Source organism: Periplaneta americana, chromosome 3 (assembly GCF_040183065.1).
Source record: "Periplaneta americana isolate PAMFEO1 chromosome 3, P.americana_PAMFEO1_priV1, whole genome shotgun sequence".
Lineage (NCBI taxonomy): Eukaryota > Metazoa > Arthropoda > Insecta > Blattodea > Blattidae > Periplaneta > Periplaneta americana.
In genome coordinates, this window is record NC_091119.1 from 181,404,537 (window position 1) to 181,424,997 (window position 20,461).

A 20,461-nucleotide genomic window follows, 5' to 3' on the forward strand; every position below is an offset into this window, starting at 1 on the left:
ATTTATTATTTTACACAATGTGTCTTTTTGTTGTGGTAATAAATAAAATTATATACGGTATGCAACTTGTGTGTAGTGTGGTGTTGATATTTTAGTACCCTTTGCAATTTCATCAAGAATCTTTCCACTCACGCAAAAAAAAAAAGTTTCATTTTACACACAAATTACATAAATAACGATTGCAGTTTATTTTCTTGCTACCAAAGAATTTAAAATGGAATATGCAGTGAAAAAAACCAATAATATCTTTCAAAGGCACATACCCAGTTAGATCCAAAATAACTCTGGATAATGTGACTACAAAGAAAGTAACATAGTTCATATATTTAGGGTGTAATATCTCGCACCAAAATGAAGTTGACATAAATAACAGAGTACATAAATTTAACCACACAACAGGAACATTATAATACACACTTAAACACAAAGCAAAGAAAGACTCTATAATAAAACTTTATAAATCTATAATATCAACTCTTGCATATAGATAAAAAAAACATTGTGGTTCAAAATGAAAACTGACAACACATTTTGAGACTTGGCACGTGTTTTCCCAATTCTTAGATCCCAAGTATGTATCATTCAAGTTCCACTTTAGCTGCTCTATTTTCGCAACAGGTTGGGTTACTTTAATTTTGAAAATTGATTAAACTTTTTACTTTTATACACTTACAAGCAAACATTTTCAAGGGGGCAAGCGAAAAAGTTTTTTTTTTTTCATCCACCACATTAATAATATTAGAACAAGTGCTTATACAAATTTTAACCACTGGATTGCAATTATGAGGGCCCTCCAGAAAGTAAATTTCCCTGAAGTCATTTACAGAATAAAAAAAAAATTTCATGCGAAGATTTATTGGAATAGATACAGCAATTGTTGCGCTATTTTTCAACATATTCCCCACCACAACTGAGACATTTCTCATATCTTGGGGTCAACAGAGATGTGCAGACGACTGTCACACATTGATTATGAGCCCAGGTGGCAGACTTCTTCGACACAGGGATGCAAAAGTTGATCCCACGGTATGACAAATGTCTCATTTTCGATGGAGAATACATTGAAAAATAGCTCAACAATTGCTGTATCTGTTCTAATAAATCTTTCCATGAAATTGTGTTCTCTTTCTGTAAACAGTCCCAGGGAAACTTACTTTCTGGGTGACCCTCGTAATTGCACTCGAGTGGCCAAAATTTGTATAAGCACTCGTCTTGCCATTAATAACATGATGGTAAAAGGTAAAGGTATCCCCGTAACATGCCATGAAGGCACTTGGGGGGCATGGAGGTAGAGCCCCATGCTTTCCACGACCTCGGCACTAGAATGAGGTGGTGTGGTCGGCACCACGCTCTGACCGCCTTTTACCCCCGGGAAAGACCCGGTACTCAATTTTATAGGAGGCTGAGTGAACCTCGGGGCCGTTCTGAAAGTTTGGCAACGAGAAAAATGGAAGAAAAAATATTAACTTTTTTTATCTGCCCCCATGAGAATGTTTGCTTGTTAGTATACTTCAGATAAATGTGACAACTCGGTCAATGACTCACATGGCACATTATGGGCCAGGCGTCACTAAGTAGCAAAGCTGTAGGGGAGACTTGTACCTTTAGCATAGTGTACCTTTGAACATTTCTTGTTTTTTAATTTTTGCTGCTACCTAGAAGATTCAAACTGAAGTAGACTGTAGAGAAAGCCGCTAAGTAGCTCTGGTCGTAGTTTCAGTTTGATTTATTGCAAAATGTGCGTTCCTTGGACAAAAGAAGTTTTTTTTAGTATCAAAAGTAAACATTTCGTTCATTGATATATGTTTTCTAACACAAAACCAGATTGTATTTGTTAATATCTTTCAAGTACAGTGTGTTCCCTATCATCTGGTGAGTAATAACATATTTTAATTTCCATGATTTATTCGAATCTCTAGTTTTGGGAGCCATATTTGTTTAAAAGTGCACCCTCTTGTACCTTTGAACACAAAACATCTTGTACCATGGAAAATGTTTCAAAGTACACGATACTATCAGTTTTCTGTTTTTCTTTTATTTTAAGATCATGTCACGAAGTAAGTCTGGAGTTAAGAGGCCCCCAATTGATCCAGATGCCTTCAAGAAAGCTGTTGAAGCAGTTATTGCTCCTCCAGGAAATAAAAAGTCAATTAGAGAAGCCTGCTCAGGTTTATGATGGCAAATACATTTTAAATATGATTGTCAGTTTTCACAGCTATATTCTCACCTATATGGCATGTGTTCCAGCTTACAAGAGGGTATGTTCCAAGGTACACGAACCTGTTGTACCTTTGAACACATGGCTGCAAAAGGGTATCTGTCGGATACAGGAGGGAGAGCCATTAATCCTTCCCATTGAAGGCTTTAAGGAACCAACCTGGACAAATACCCAATGTCCCATCCCTACCTTCCCGTGGTGCAGCTGTTAGTAAGCATAATTTTACGAGCTGAACTAAAGGGTGGGGCTACTCATCCATTAGCACTGGTCAGCTTGATGAGTTAATGACTGAATTTGGTATAATTTTCCTCTATCCAATACCTAATTCCCTCTTTACCCTTTCCTATCCAGTCCTCTGACTGAACTCTTACTTTCTTCAACCCCAACGACATTAGAGCATTCGAGGCCTAGGGGTTCATTTCCCTTTCCTTCCTCCTCTTTCTACTTTTCTGTTCCTAGTGCTGACCTGCTATGGCACTAAAATCGTCCTCCAGTGGCTTAAGGAGGGAAAGCTGGTGATCAACAAGATCTCCCAGCTAGGTCCAGTGGACCCGTCGACCAACAGCAGGTGTGGTCCTCCAGACTTTCTGGGGGTTGTGTGTGAATGAAGTAGCCACCAAAACGTTAAAATATGGTGTTCACTTAAATCGGCTACAACTTGCCATTTAACTCCAATAATATCTTTGAAAAATATTGGAATGCAAGAGGTCAAATGACTTTATTGTCAAACGCCTGGCATTAGAAAACAACAACAACAACAACAACAACCTTTGAACACATTACATATCCCTTCATTTTATTTTTTACATCCTTAATAGATCTGTAAAACAGGAAAATACGTACAGAAAATTGTAAAGGAATCTTCAATAATTATTTCAAGCATTTTTTCATTTAAAAAATTTCATTTCCCAAAATTAAAAAAAATAAACTGTGAAAAGTGTTTAAAGGTACAACAGTCTCCCCTACTCCTTCCATGCTCAATCCTGAAGTAATACAATAGCACTGCATTCATTTCTTATTTGAAAAAATAAATAAATATGCAATAAAGTCTCACCTGTATTAGCCATGGGTGGTTTGGACCAGCTTGAAACAAAACTTCTCTGCCTCCAGCTCCACAAGCTTCCAAATTTATGAAGGCTTTAACTTCATGCGCCCATTTATGCTGTGTAATGAATCCATGTGAAGCCTACGCAAAACAAAACACGTTAAAATTTTAAAATATTAGAACATTATGCCATCATTAGTGTTTCTATACTAAAATGCATTAGGAAATGAGGGAGTGTGGTACAATCTGCAGTTATAGAAAATGGCAGAAACATTATACACAAACAATAGAAATCGAGTATTATCTGGACTTGGTTGAAGATATTGTGGCCACACTGCTAGAAACTTCTCGTTGCTTCGGGATTCGATCTCGCGACCGGCAGAAGGAGGACGAGGTCGGCGGTGGCTGGGCGCGGCAAATGAAGTTGCGCACGCATCTACTTCCTAGGGCATGTGCTGTGTGGTGCGAGGAAAAGGGGGGAAGCTGGAAGCCAGGCAAACTGATTGTTGTAACGAGAATGATCTCGAAATCGTAGTTTCTGGAAAGTATGCCTTAACTTATAAAAAGCGAGCAGCCTTCGAAGAAAGTTATAGTCCTGACGCTGTTATTTTCGGCGTGACTCCGCCTCTTTGCTTACGTTTTAGAAAGTGAAGGCTCTATAAAGCCATGTATGGTGGGTCCCTATCACCACGGCATGGCGCGTCCTCAGGTTGCGGATAGAGGAGACGGCCTCCAGATATGGAGGGTAGCTGCGAATATATTGAATAAGCAGTCGTGGACAGCCGATAAGGGGTGGTCCTCCAGCTTGGGGGTTGGGCGAAGGGCTAACAACCCATCACCGTAAAAAACAGCTTGTTACGAATTCCTACAGTAAGCCTCGGAATAGGACTGATTCTCTGGCACGACCACAGCAAAGGAATAAGGTTTTGAGATTTGGCACTTGGAACGTAACTAGTCTTTATAGAACAGGAGGGGTAACATTAGTAGCAAAAGAACTAGCTAGATATAGAATAGACTTTGTGGGAGTACAAGAGGTTAGGTTAGATGGGAATGGCATATCACAAATAGGAGATTACTTGTTGTATTATGGGGAAGGAAACAATAATCACCAATTAGGAACAGGATTCTTTGTACATAAAAGAATAAAATCAGCAGTAAAAAAGGTCGAATTTATCAGTGACAGGTTATCATATTTAGTACTTAAGGGTAGATGGTGCGACATCATAGTTATAAATGCTCACGCCCCTACAGAAGAGAAAGACGACTATATAAAGGATAGCTTCTATGACGAATTGGAACATACTTTTGATCAGTTCCCTAGGTATCACATGAAAATTTTATTGGGGGATTTCAACGCTAAAGTAGGACGGGAGGATATTTTTAGACCAACTATTGGAAAAGAGAGCCTACACGCAATTAGTAGTGACAATGGAGTTAGATTAGTCAACTTTGCCACATCGAAAAATTTAATTGTCAAAAGTACAACATTCCCCCATAAGGATATACATAAATATACTTGGACTTCTCCAGATGGATTGACACACAACCAAATAGATCACATCTTGATAGATAAACGGAGACATACTAGTATAGTAGATATTCGAACTTTCAGGGGTGCAGACTGTAATTCTGACCATTATTTGGTGATTGGAGAATTAAGAGAAAGATTATCAGTAGCCAAGCGAGTAGAGCAACAAGTTAATATTACTAAATTCAATATTTTGAAATTAAAGTACGAGGAAGCTAAGCAAAATTATCAGGTCGAAATTTCGAATAGGTTTGCCACTTTAGAAAGTTCCGACGAAGTTGAGAAAGAATTAGATGTTAATAGCGTGTGGGAAAATATCAGAGATAGTATCAAAATTGCAGCTGAGCAGAGCATAGGTTATTATGAAACTAAGAAAAAGAAACCGTGGTTTGATGAAGATTGTTGCATGGCAGTAGAAAGAAGGAAACAGGCAAAATTGAAATTCTTACAGGATCCAGTTGAGGAGAAGAGAGATAATTACTTCAATGAAAGACGGGAAGCAAGTCGTACACTTAGGAATAAAAAGAGAGGTTACTTGAAGGAAAAACTGAATGAGGTAGAAACAAATAGTAAGAATAAAAACATTCGAGATTTATATAAGGGTATAAAGGAATTTAAGAACGGATATCAGTCAAGGGTAAACGTGATCAAGGATGAGAATGGTGACTTGCTTGCAGACTCTCCATCAATCCTAAACAGATGGAAAAACTATTTTGCGCAACTACTAAATGTTCATAGGCCAAATAGAAATGATCGGGACGATATTGAAATACAAACTGCTGAGCCATTTATACCCGAACCCACGCTTTCAGAAGTCGAAATTGCGATAGAAAATCTGAAAAAGTACAAGTCTCCAGGTATCGATCAAATTCCAGCAGAATTAATACAAGAGGGTGGAAGTGCATTATATAGCGAAATTTATAAACTTGTACTTGCTATTTGGGAAAAGGAAATTGTACCAGAACAATGGAAGGAGTCCATAATTGTACCTATTTTTAAAAAGGGGGACAAAACCAACTGTGGTAACTTTCGAGGAATATCACTTTTGTTGACGTCGTACAAAATTTTGTCCAATATTCTTTTGAGGAGATTAACTCCGTACGTAGATGAAATTATTGGGGATCATCAGTGCGGTTTTCGGCGTAATAGATCGACTATTGATCAGATTTTTTGTATTCGGCAGATAATGGAGAAAAAATGGGAGTATAAGGGTACAGTACATCAGTTATTCATAGATTTCAAAAAGGCATATGACTCGGTTAAGAGGGAAGTATTATATGATATTCTTATTGAATTTGGTATTCCCAAGAAACTAGTTCGATTAATTAAAATGTGTCTCAGTGAAACATACAGCAGAGTCCGTATAGGTCAGTTTCTATCTGATGCTTTTCCAATTCACTGCGGGCTAAAGCAGGGAGATGCACTATCACCTTTACTTTTTAACTTCGCTTTAGAATATGCCATTAGGAAAGTTCAGGATAACAGGCAGGGTTTGGAATTGAACGGGCTACATCAGCTTCTTGTCTATGCAGATGACGTGAATATGTTAGGAGAAAATACACAAACGGTTAGGGAAAACACGGAAATTTTACTTGAAGCAAGTAAAGCGATCGGTTTGGAAGTAAATCCCGAAAAGACAAAGTATATGATTATGTCTCGCGACGGGAATATTGTACGAAATGGAAATATAAAAATTGGAGATTTATCCTTCGAAGAGGTGGAAAAATTCAAATATCTTGGAGCAACAGTAACAAATATAAATGACACTCGGGAGGAAATTAAACGCAGAATAAATATGGGAAATGCGTGTTATTATTCGGTTGAGAAGCTCTTATCATCCAGTCTGCTGTCCAAAAATCTGAAAGTTAGAATTTATAAAACAGTTATATTACCGGTTCTTCTATATGGCTGTGAAACTTGGACTCTCACTCTGAGAGAGGAACATAGGTTAAGGGTGTTTGAGAATAAGGTGCTTAGGAAAATATTTGGGGCTAAGCGGGATGAAGTTACAGGAGAATGGAGAAAGTTACACAACACAGAACTGCACGCATTGTATTCTTCACCTGACATAATTAGGAACTTGAAATCCAGACGTTTGAGATGGGCAGGGCATGTAGCACGTATGGGCGAATCCAGAAATGCATATAGAGTGTTAGTTGGGAGACCGGAGGGAAAAAGACCTTTAGGGAGGCCGAGACGTAGATGGGAGGATAATATTAAAATGGATTTGAGGGAGGTGGGGTATGATGATAGAGACTGGCTTAATCTTGCTCAGGATAGGGACCGATGGCGGGCTTATGTGAGGGCGGCAATGAACCTTCGGGTTCCTTAAAAGCCATTTGTAAGTAAGTAAGTAAGAAGGCTCTATAAAGTCTAGGTAGGTAGTATTGTTCGCCATTTTTGTTTTTACACTGCCGAGCTACCATACGAGGAATCTATTTGCTACACTGTTAAACATTATCATGTCATAGCTCCTATGATAATAAATCAAACGCAATGTAATTCAGCAAATAATTGAGCGGCAAATAACGTCTTCGTGTGCTTTCTGCGAATGCCAACATAAGAGCCAAAATGGCAACGATTATATTAAATATTTATCGAGCCTTAAGAAATGAATCAGCAAATTACAAGACGCACACGTTTAAATGTAGCCGACCTGCAACGCGATTGGCTGCCGGAAATTAGAGCGACGGGACTATAGTTGTAGTCGTTGCTAGTTTTTGGACAGCAAGCCAGTCAGTCTTGTGTAGCAGTGAAGCCAGCTTCGAGACCTGAGTTCGACTTGAGTGTGTCCGCAGCTGTGTGAGCATCCTGGCCAGTGGACTGTAGCGGGAAGTCCTGAGTTCGAGTGCAGTGGACCGCAGTTGGGGGACCTGAGTTCGAAGTTCAGTGGACTGTCTCTGAAGGTTCGAGATACTGTGAACTTGAGTGACTGAGCTAGAAGAACTAGCCAAGGCAAACGAACTGTGAACTGAGAACTGACAGTTTTGTGTTGTAAATAGTGCTTTGTGAACATTAGTGGAGATTAGGAGTACATTGTTGTTCGCAATAATCCAAGTGGATTGTCATTGTCGTCTGTGAAGTGCAATAACGAATACTGTGTTGCTATGTGGAGTGGAAATCCCATTGTTGACGGGAGTGTTTAAATTAAATTGTAGAAAGTGATTATTGTTGAAACAATAAAATTACATTATTGTTTTGTATTAAAGTTACAATATCAAGAAAAAGAGATATTCCAAAAGATGTCCATAGTAGATACCCTAAATGAAAGGCTCTATATTTTCACTGATGGATCTCCATGTCAACTTTATCATTTTCAACAGTTAAAAGAATAATCAACTCAAAATAGCAAGATATAATATATCATTTCCACGAAATTTCAAATATTAAAAGATGGAAGGGTCTCAATGTACAACGAAATATAATTTATGGGTATCAAAGAAAAAAGTGCAGTTGCATCCTTTCGATTACTCACAGGGCATGACTGTTCGTCAAAACACTTAAATAATTTTGGAATTATTTATTTCTTCACCACTTTGTCCAAAGTGCAGTCTTCAGGAAGAAATGGATCTGAATCATCTTCAGTGATGTCCAGCCCTTTCCTCTAAACCTGCTTTGTGTGAGAAATACTAGAGAGCAAGAGAGTTCATGATTTTATTGCAAAGAACTCAACATTAGCTAACAATTTCATATGTTTTCTCGTCCAAACAGATCGCCTTTATTTTCCTGCTAGAAAGTAAAGCAGAATTATTTAAATTATTTATGTCAGGTTCATCCAAACTACTTTTTTCTAGAACCAACACTTCAGAGAACACGTAAATAGTTTTATACATAAATTAGAAAAATATTTTCAAAATAATATGCAAGTTCTGTGGTGCACAGCTTTTCAACGTTATAATTTCCTAACCATCTCGACTTCAGATTTGCGAATTCTTGTTGCACACTGAAAATCAAAGGAGGAATTTTATATGACTTAAATAACAGACGGAAATTTACAACAGATTAAAGTAACTGGTTGACACTGTTAGGTTGAGTTACTTACAAATAGCTTTTAAGGAATCCAGAAGTTCATTGCCACCCTCATATAAGCCGGTCTCTATCTTGAGCAAGATTAATCCAGTCCCTGCCATCATATCCCACCTCCCTGAACTCTATTTTAATATTATCCTCCCATCTACGCCTTGGCTTCCCTAAAGGTCTTTTTTCTTCAGGTTTCCAACTAACACTCTATATCAGACGTGGGCATTTAAAGAGATGCGCCGTACTACTCTGATTGCTGTAACACGCATCACCTGTTAACGTAATACTCAGTGGTGGATCGCGTGAAGTATTGAAACATGGAACGTTAAGTAATTACGCAGGACAAAAAGATACACAGTTTTCTACAAATGTTATTTTTATGAATAATGACAATGAAAGAAAACAAATTTTCCAAAACAAATACAAACTATTTTACAAAAAGCTGAAACATAACTGTATTTCTAATTTAAACAATTACTGTAAAAACCTTATGAAATGATATAAAACGAACAATTCCACAACAGTTAAAAAGTAAGGCCATAATCTGAACCTATTTGTTTTGAAAGGGCATCAGTCACTAATTTGCATCCTTTGAAAATAAAATTAAGAAACTAAGGAAAAATAGATTCTTAACAAAATATCAAGCACATTACTAAGAAACAGAAAAACAACAATTAGGTTATTTTTTAAAATTCTTACTGTAGTTCTTTGTTGTTTTTGTCAATTTACGTCAATTGACTCATGCCCTTAAAAGAAAAGATTCGCTTATTCTTCTTCATCACGTAAATCAGCAAGTGTTTCGAAATTTGGAGTTATGTCAGACATTGCAATTGTGAGCTGATAGAATAAATTTTCGTCTGAAATGCGTGATCTTGATTTGGATTTTACAATGGCCTACTGAGAAAAAAACTGTTCACAAATAAAGGTTGAGCCAAACATAGAAGCAATTTTCATAACAAAACTCCGAAGATGTGAATATTTAACCTTGCAAAGTTGTTTAAGCTTATATACATCTAAACCAGCCATATTTGCGCACTTTCACTTGGGATTTCGCGGCCAGATGCGTTAACCGTTACACCACAGCTGTGGACTACTATTATTATAAAAAATAGAATAAAAAAATTGTTCCATTAAAACGAGTCTTTTCATAATGTCGCTCAACGTGCTAGAAAAATTTTGTAGCATAATAACCACCTAACGCTTTCACCTTCTTCACAACAAAAGAATTCATTTTCCCATTCTTTGTGCAAATAATATTTTTGGACTTTTTTACTTCAGGAGCTTCCTTAGAGAGCGACTTTTTTTTTAGTGAAATCCACCGCTGACTGCTGCTTCAACCGGTCGGACAGGTACCCCAGGTAGGGGTGTGGAGGGAGGAAGATCACGTCCTTGCGTTCGACATGTACTACTGATGCCCACGTCTGCTCTATATGCATTTCTAGATTCACCCTACGTGCTACATGCTCTGTCCATTTTAAACGTCTGGATTTAATGTTTCTACTGCTGATTTTATTATTTTATGAATAAATAATCCTGTTTCTAAATGGTGATCATTGTTTCCTTCCCTGTAGTACAAGTAATCTCCTATTGGCAATATGCTATTCCCATCTAACAGTCTTAAGCAAGCAGCTGAGTGTGGAGGTTCATTTGTGCAAGTCAGTGGAAGTAAGAGTAGCAGAGGCATTGACCTGTGTAATGAGTGAAAGAAGCCGGAGAGAAATGGAGGATATTGAAATGAAACAAGATTTAGCAGCATTGAAGGAGACCATAGCGGAGATGAGGAAGAAGATGGAAGTAATCCAACACGAAAATGAAGGTTTGAAAAGCAAATAGGAGCACTTGGAAGAGGAAAAGAGGAGAAAGAACTTGATATTTTTTGGAATAGAAGAAATGGAAAAGGAACATAGTGGTGAAACATACGAGAAGATAATAGGAGTGTGCTGGGAGTGTTTTGGAATGGATTTGAGCGACGGACAAATTGTGGATGTATTTAGAATAGGGAGAAGAAATCGAAATCGCAATCCAGATCAAGTTAGCCCTATTCTAGTGAAATTCAAGAGCATGTCAACGAAGGATACGATTGTGAGAAGCAGAAGGTTGCTAGGGAACACTTCCATCAGAATGGACAATGATTGGAGTTATGAAGTAAGGAGCAGAAGACGAGTTTTGGTCCCTTTCCTGAAAGAAGCTAGGAAAAGTGGTCAATTTGCAAGACTGTGTGGTGATAAATTAAAGATTAACAATTTGATCTTTAGTGTTGAAGAATGTCTCGAAAGCATCAAGGAGCCAGTAGTAGGTTCGGAAGAAATGGAGAGGAATAGGAGAGTCCTAAAGGAGAAAATTAGGGGATTAGTGTCGAGGAGCATTGGAAATGATATCAGCTCGGACAACATTCATGAAAATAGCAAGGCAAGCACGACACGGAGTTCATCAGACAGATATGGAATGCGGAAAGAAGCAACTTCATGCGATCAAGTAAAGCCTATGACGTCATCTGAGGAGGAAATATCAACACGTAGCAGAAATCTACAAACGCATCAAAATTCCTGCAATCAGCATTTTTGAGGCGATTCCAAGGCGAGTACGTGAGTTGCGGAGTCAGGGGAAAACAACGACAAGGCAAGTGAAGAAAAATGGAACGGATGAAGGAATAAAGGTGAATAGTAAAAAGAAACATTATGATTTAAGAAGTTGGTGTAATGGGGAAGTAGTGGGGGAAAATACAAGAAAATAGTAGGGGTGGGACAAGGACATCAATAGGAAGTGAAATGAGGAAATATAGATGGATAGGCCAGTGAAGGAGAGGTGACAAGATACATTTAAAGAGAGCATAAGTGAAAGAGACGGAAGTAAGTTATGACTTGCATAAATTTGCTATGTAATAAGGTGGATGGCACTGTATACAAATATGTGAAGTGCCATCTCACCGGGAGAAAGTGCTTAATGACAAATATATATCATATTATATTCCCATCTAACCTAACCTCCTGTACTCCCACAAAGTCTATTCCATATCTAGTTAGTTCTTTTGCTATTGTTACCCTTCCTGTTCTATAAAGACTAGTGACATTCCAAGTACCAAATCTCATAACCTTATTCCTTTGCTGTGATTGCGCCAAAGAATCAGTCCCATTCTAAGGCATCATAGTTTCGCAACAAGCTCTTTTTACAGTGATGGGTTGTTAGCCCTTCGCTTAACCCCCAAGCTGGAGGACCATCTCTTATCAGCTGTCTGCAACTGCTTATTCAATAAATTCGCAGCTATCCTCCATATCTGGAGGCCTTCTCCTCTATCCGCAACCTGAGGACGCACCATGCTGTGGTGATAGGGACCCACAATACACTGATTAGGTTGACACAGAACTAAAATAATACTAAAATAATTATTTTTTCAACTGTACCTGTAATGGACTTTCCTCAGCACCATTAAAAAGAAATATAACATTGTGTTTTAATTTAATCTTGGACCGAGAAAGTATTTCCAAAACTTCCATCATTGCAGCGCAATTCAAGCCATCATCACTACCACCTGGAAGAAAAAAAAAATACAAAAAACAACGAAATTACGTTATCATAACAAAGCAGTGGTCGAATGAGAACAAGTTCTATAGTCGTGTCGCTGTTATTTCCGGTATGACTCCTCCTCTTGGCTTACGTCTTAGGAAGTGAAGGCTCTGTAAAGTCTAGGTAGATAGTATCGTTCGCCATTTTTGTTCTTTCGTTGCCGAGCTACCAGATGAGGAATCTATTTGCTTCACCGTTAAACATCATCATGTCGTAGCTCCTATGATAAAAAATCAAACGCACTGTAATTGAGCAAATAATTGAGCGGAAAATAACGTCCTCGTGTGATTTCTGCGAACGCCAACGAAAGAGCCAAAATGGCGGGCGATTATATTAAGTATTTATCGAGCCTTAGGAAATTCATTATATCATCAATAGCGAATGACAAGATGCACACGTTTAAATGTAGCCGACCTGCAACGTGATTGGCTGCCGGAAATAAGAGCGACGGGATTATAGTATAAAAGAGTGAGAAAGATTTTTCAAAACCACTTCATTCATAAAAAAATTGCATAGAACATGCAGACATTTTACTAGAAAACTGTAATTTGATTGTAAGTTAAAAAGTCTGATAGATGACAATAAAAACACATAAAAATTAATGGAAAGTAAACACAAATGACTTTGCATTATTCTTTCACTTTTAGCAACTTACCTGGACTCGTTGGTACAGAATCAAAGTGACAATTGACTAGCAGACTTGATGAAGAGTTTGTATGTGAATGTAATTTAACAACTATATTCTGAACCTTTGAATAATAATTCGTACATCCATGTGGTTTATATGCTAATGCATATGAACCTGTACATTTCTGAATATCAAAGGAAATTTTTTGTGATGGGTTAGCTTGCTGCATGATGTATCTTATTCCAAATGTGAAGAACTCTACTGCAAGAACTTCATTCTCGTAACTGCCAACTGGTTTGGAGCCTAAGCTTGTCAGATGACGTAAATGACTCAAAGCTCTTTCTGCAATGAACCGATCAGGATGAGATGGTATATCTTTGATTGAGAGAGGAGTAGGTAATGAATAATGTAAAGCATATGCCAGCCAGAACAGTAAACATCCAAATATCAGCACAAGCAGAGGTGTGTAGGACGGAAGTTTGATGTCATTCTTAATATTTCTCAAATAACGACTTTGTTCTGATTGATGATATTCAGGTGGATCTTCATCTTCACCATTGCGTGATCGTGATCGTGACCGTAATCGTATATTTCCATGTTCCTGAAAAAGAAATTAACAAGTCTTCTAGACATATTTTTACATAACAGTCAAAGCTCATGTTAAATGTATTAGTGGTGGGGGTGTGACAACGTTTGGCATCATCAATGGAGAAGCTCATAAAGAGACTTTCGAAGGCTTAGCCTACCAAAAAAATTTGAGTTATACCTAGTAACAGTAGGCCTGCAAGTTCATAATAACGATATATCATAACACTTCCATAAATCAAGTTCACTGTTGGCAGTCATTCCAGGATGGAGAGTTCAGTGCGAGACTTATGGCAGAAGCCTCTAAAGACATGGCTACGACCTTGACTGGCAAGCTTGAAGGGGGACTGGGGAAGGGGTATTGATTCACTACATCTTGGTACAAAACGCGGCTAGCCTCACCTTCACAATATTACAGTGCACTATATTAGTGTTCTGTGAATGTGCTGCATTGCTGAATGTCAGTGTATGCGTATGCGTATGTTACATATTAATTATGTATAAAATGGCTCATACTGAGAGAACATTGAGGTCATTATTTGTAGAATTAAGAAAGGCACTGTTTTCAAGTTGGATGTATGAAACAAAATGTGCTTACAAAGATAGGAGATCGACACCACATTTACATATTAAAATAGCAAGTGGAGGAAGAAATAGAAATTTTCAGTTTTCATGGTATAAGAAATATGCTTGGTTAACAAGGTGCTTGAAGACAAGTAACTTATATTTATTTATTTATTATAGCCTATTGTTTTACTATATTCTGTTTGGGGATGAAAGTGAGTGGCCATCATCTTCTTGTGAGGTCTATGTCACGAAAAATGTTGATAGAAAAACCGAGAAACATCTGCTCTATAAACAGATATAAGGTAAGCAGATTTTTTCAGCCTACCCAGTATTTACATCTTACTTCGCCACTGGCTATCATAGTTGCGAACTGCGATAGCTGTTGAAAAATCGCTGTGACAAATAATAGAGATTTTCTCACAGTGTGAATGTTGTGTTTGACTGCAAAATGTTGCCGAGTTATCCCAAATATAACCGAATTATATGACGACACATAGTTTGCCATCATGAAACAAAAGAAGTTTTTGTTTATCATTCTTCTGCGAATTAGCATATTGGTGACAAGGTCTAAAAATTATATCGACAATACTGATTAGCATGGCAAGTAACAAACATGTGGTGAGTGGTATAAGCTTGAGTATCAAAGATTTGTCAAAGTTAACGTTTTGCTGTAAATTGAACTGAAATAAATTAACAAAGTTACAGTTATATGGACTAATATAAAACAGTGAAGTATGATTTCACTAAAAGTATAAATCATGACTTCAAATAACTTACTATAGTAGGTATTTGATGACTTCCCTAAAACTTAAAAATAGACTTTGATTTTTGGGAAAAGTAACAAAATTGAGAACAAATACCAGTAGTTTATAAAAGGCAAAATGAGTTATATAGGCCTACAATAATTTTAGCTTAAGAATAAGATACATTAAATTAACTATTTTATGAAATTATACATGTCTCCATCAATTAGGTGATTGCAAGACTATATAAAATAAGGTACGGTAACAGAGTTGAGAGAAAAGTTATCACCGATGAAAAGGAACATTCCTTATAAACACAGATTTATGGAATAAGGTAAAGCTAGTTAAACCTAGGTAAACGAGTTAAGTTTAGGTATTGTTATGCGAGATTATTACAAAAAAAAAAATGTATTTCGTGAAAAAGTTTTCAATTTTTATAAATGGTAAAATGTGTAAGTTATTTTAAAATGACCCTCATAGGCTATGCTTTTTGGTAGATAGGTACCGGTACTTAGATTTACCCTGGACCGAAGAAATTACTTTACCGCGTAGTGCAACATAATGGTGGTACCATTGGGTTACGTGATTTCGTGTGAAAATGTTTGAGAAAATCATCGGTCAGGTGTATAAGAAACTAAGGTAATAGTTCGGGAGGGCTGGATGGGTTTATATGATGTGATATGATTTATTGTCATTAAACAAAACATTCCAAGTGATTGATGGCCCTTCACATTTCTGTATTTAGGGACTCACTATCACTATTTACAGTTTTCTATCCTAAACTGTCCGATTCTCAAAATTATATTCCTACCACTAATTTAACACATTTCCAACCCTATCTATTCTAACGACCACTCTCCAAATTTCTCTAATATAGGCTATATTTCCCTATACCCCAAAGTAGCTTACTATCCTCCTCCATACATGTAATAACAATCATCACAACAATATTCACTCACTATTATTGTTCTTGGTCCATTTGGATGGGTTTATAGCTTTCGCAATGATCACATCGTACCTTTTTTTGAATGGTATACTACAATTTTTAGGTTATTTTCCATTATTTTAAATACTTTTCTTTCTCCTGTATGTTGTGCGTAGTGGGATCGAAATTTCACCTTAGATTTAATAGAAATTTATAGATAATAGAGAGTAAATATGCGAATAGCAACAATAGACAGAGCATAGTACCAGTTTACACTACCAATAAACAAATTTAGCCCCTTCAATTTTATTATAAGTATGTATTATCTAAATGTAAATGGGATATTAATTACTTAAATTTAAGGTAACAGTTCACTTCTTAACCAAAAAATTAATAAATAACCCAAATAATTGTTAATTATACCGGAAAAATATCTTACCATTATTACGGAAGCGTTAAGTCTGTACCTTAGATCATGCACTGTATTTTTTCTTTGGATAACGTGAAAGTTGTCGGAATATCGCAATGTGTTTATGGTAAATAAATCATCTTATCATTCTTATCATAAATGTTACGACATTATACTTGTATTTCCAGTTCCAACGCTTTCTAAGCTTATGCTATAAGACCAGTGTTAGCAATACACTGCAAGTGAAATACAGTATATTTTACACTTTTTTCTTAATGTTCATTTATACATGTGACCAACGCCACAAACAACAGATTTTGAGTTGACCGCTCTGATTGTATTGGATTCTAAAAAAATATTTGATCTCGTGGTCTTAGGTAAACATTGTACCTACTTGAATTTATGTTGCCAGACTGTAGGACGCGCGAATTTTAATTCATTTTACCATCACGAAAATGCACATAATTTTATGGGTAATTAAATTTATTTAATCGCGTAAGAGTGACTCATTGTTTTCCTTTTTAATTTAGGCCTAATCATGGAAAAATTGTAATAGCGTGTGCGACAAACACTGTTACTTTATAAACAAATCAGTTTATTGTCTCCCTATATATATTTCTTCTGTGGCGCGACAGCCCATGAAGGGCCAAAGCACGCTAGCCGGCTGTTTGCCTATTGTCCACATACCTCAGCAGAGGTGAACGATCATCCAACCATTATGGGGGTAATAAGTTCCCATATGGGGGTTGATGATGACTTCTCCGCCCCCCCGCTCCCCCAGCCATTATATGTAATAAACTATCGTGTAAGCCTACTATTTCTTGAAAAGATGTGCATTTGGGGGGGGGGGGGAGAGTGTCAAATGTTTTGAAATGCATAGCCTGTAGGACCAGGTAGTAGAATATGCAAACATCTACCTGATGACGGCAAATAATTTTATATAATTTTTCACTTAGATCAATTCCAATACCCCAATATTATTTAAACACAGAATTTTCTAATTGAGGACCGTTTTAACGAAACTCAACAAACGCCATTTTTTTCGAAATGCGGGTTTTGACGGATTCTGGTCAATTGTAATGAGAGGAAAATGATGCAGTGCTCATAATATCACAAAACTCAACATTTTCCGTTGAAAAGAGTGCCTCAATGTAGAGAGTTTTCACAAAACTCAACATCTCCAGTTCTTAAATTTTCACAAAACTCAACATATCCTCTAACTCAACATTTCACACTTCTATCCTGTTTCACAAGCTACAATATTTTACAATAATGTAATATATTTGCATTTTGACAACAGTGACACATTTCGGAGCTCAAATATTATATAATATTTTGTTGTTTCCTGCGTTAATTCAGTATAAATTTGGCCGCTGTTGTAAGTGCGTGTATTTTATGAATGCTGATGAAAATTGGATAAGAACCCTGAGTATTCTAAATCCGTTCAAGCTACTGAAAGGGGCAGGAAAAGTAGAAGCAGAGTACGTTAATGTAAGAGTAAGAAATATATAGTTGCGCCTAAAAATAATGACATACATCCAAACTAGACTGTAATCATTGAGAACAGGGAAAAAGAAAAACGTGCTACAGGTTCCTTCTGCTTAAATGATCTAATTAATTTTCGAGACAATTTATACAGAAGTAACACAAAAGTTGAACAGGATGATCTTTTTGCTAAGACATATGAATGTTGATCTACCTAAACGGCATAGAAGGACTTCAAAAAGCTAGAAAGATTTGTGTCTATTTCATATTTCGTAAGAGGTGAAAATGGAGAAGGTTTCCCAGTAGGCCTATGTGCTGCTACGTTTAGAAAAGTGACAGGTGTGTTATTACGACATTGAAGGATTACATAGGTAATTTAGAAAAAATGTTTACTCACAGAAAAATCCTGAAATTAACTCTTAGAGATTGTTTTCAGATTCTTGTGGGTCTCAGAATAAAAATTGCATACTGATTGCTATGCTTGTTGGTTATCTGGAAAGCTCTGAAGTTTTTAAAGAAATTAAACATTTCTTTCCTATCCGTGACCATAGCTATATGCCTCCGGACCATGTGTTTCAATTGATAGAGAAAGAGCTGAGAACACATGAATACATCATATTGGCATCAGATTATTATGAAATTATGGCAATGTTTGGGGACGTAAAACTTTTGGGCAAAGGCTGGCATACTTGTGATTTAAAATCGATGACAAAAAATATTGTAAAAGTCAAATTACCATTTAAATTATCTGAGATGAGAGTACTTACGTACCAAAGAACTTGTAAGAATCTTGTAAAGTGTTATTTACAAAACACAAATTTTTCTGCACCAATACAAGTTCAAGTGTTTAAACCAAGAAAGACAAGTGCTTCTGTAATGTCTAAAGCATCTGACCTTTCACTGGTGAACCATGTCAGCAAAAACAAAGCTAATGATATGAGGAAATTAATGAGTTACTTCCATAATGGTATTTCGGAGAGGGGAAGCAAGGTATTTTATGGTAAAGTTTTAAAGGGATATGCCAAAGATTCTGACAATAGAATAGATTATGATGAACCATTGCACTGAGATTATTGTGCACGATTTTGATCTTCAGTGATCTGTGTAATGTATTGCACAAATAGAAACAGTTAATTCGTGCAAATAAAGAGTTCTTGTAAGACAATAACAAATTTTGGAAAAAAAAAAAGCTTGAAATTAGGTTTCAGTGTGTTCAATTAACTGTTTTTTAATTCAGGAGTACTTAAGCAATATTTTAAAATTCGTATTAATAATTATGATGAGGATTTTACAGCTGCGAATGAAAAATTTTTTAAACATGTCTTTCACAGCAAACCCAGCTTTCTCCAATCCTTCCTCTTTGTCTCTGCATGTGATCCATAATATATCTTAATGTCTTCTGCCTCAATCTCTTCTCCTGTTTACTATTCCTTCCAGTGCATCCTTCAGTAGGCAGTTTCTTCTCAGCCAGTGACCCAATTAATTCCTTTTTCTCTTCCTGATCAGTTTCAGCATCATTCTTTCTTCACCCACTCTTTCCAACAACACTTCATTTCTTATTCTGTCTGTCCACTTCACACATTCCATTCTTCTCCATATTCACATTTCAAATGCTTCTATTCACTTTGTTGTAATGTTCAAGTTTCTGCCTCATACAATGCCACACTCCATGCAAAGTACTTAAGTAGTCTTTTCCTTAGTTCTTTTTCCAGAGGTTCGCAGAAGTTGCTCATGTTTCTATTATAAAGGAATACGGTGGCCAGTTCTTTTCCCCCTAAAGTAGGTACGAGGGGGATCCAGGAAATAACGACCGTTTTGTTGTAATTTAAAAAATATATATATTTATTTGAAAAAACAAAGTCTGTTACATAACTGAAGCTTCCTTTACTTCTCTACATAATCACCACCTACATTTAAACATTTGTCGTATCTGTTCACTAGCTTTAGAATTCCCGTGTTATACTCCTCTGCCGCCAGTTCATTAAGCCAGGTGTTCACTGTCTTCAATTCTTCATCACTTCCAAAATGATCCCAAAAGACAGTAGCCATGACTTTTTGTGTTGAGAGAGTCTGTTTGAATTTTCTCGGTTTCTTGGGTGATGAGGGATGATGCCACTGACGTGATTGGCGCTTGGTCTCTGGGGTGTTGTGAGACACCCAGGTCTCATCACCAGTCACAATTTGATCAAGAAAGGCGTCTCCATCTGTGTGATATCGCATCAAGAATGTCAATGCTGAGGCCATTCTCTGAGTTTTGTGTTGGTCACTCAGTTGCCGTGGAACCCATCGTGCACAGATTTTGTGGTAGCCAAGATCTTGCGACACAATTTCACCAAGCAAAGAACGAGAAATGTCAGAAAAGGCAATATACAATTTGTCGAGTGATGTGCGCCTGTCTTGCAAGATTCTGTCGTTCACTTTAGTCTTCAGGTCTTCTGTGATGAGTGATGGGCGTCCGGGTCGAGTTCCATCGTGGACATTTGTTTGCCCATTGTTGAACATTTCGCACCATTTTCTCACATTTCTTTCATTCATTACAGTATCACCACAGTCTAATAGATACAGTCACGCAACTCATACGTATAAAATATGCCAACATTTGACAGCTGGCGCGACAGTAGCCCTCTAGCGGCAGGCAAGTTAAAAGTGTGCACACGACATATGATAACACATCAGAAAACGGGTTTTGCGTAATTTATTTTATATTTTTATGCTATACAATAAGTGTATATGGTTCTTATTAA

The 20,461-nt window shown here is 36.9% G+C and overlaps 1 protein-coding gene across 1 annotated transcript in view; it reads right to left on the bottom strand.

Annotated features, from left to right (window-relative positions):
- The window catches only part of LOC138696878 (endoplasmic reticulum metallopeptidase 1-like), a 56,408-nt gene extending 39,879 nt beyond the window's left edge, over window positions 1-16,529 (bottom strand). The window contains exons 1-4 of the mRNA XM_069822336.1: window positions 16,263-16,529; window positions 13,031-13,604; window positions 12,213-12,340; window positions 3,273-3,404 (exon numbers count right to left, since the gene is read on the bottom strand). Coding sequence (XP_069678437.1) covers window positions 3,273-3,404; window positions 12,213-12,340; window positions 13,031-13,604; window positions 16,263-16,265 — 837 coding nt within the window. The 5' untranslated portion in view covers window positions 16,266-16,529. The remainder of the gene's footprint in view (window positions 1-3,272; window positions 3,405-12,212; window positions 12,341-13,030; window positions 13,605-16,262) is intronic.
- Between the last annotated feature and the right edge of the window lie 3,932 nt (window positions 16,530-20,461).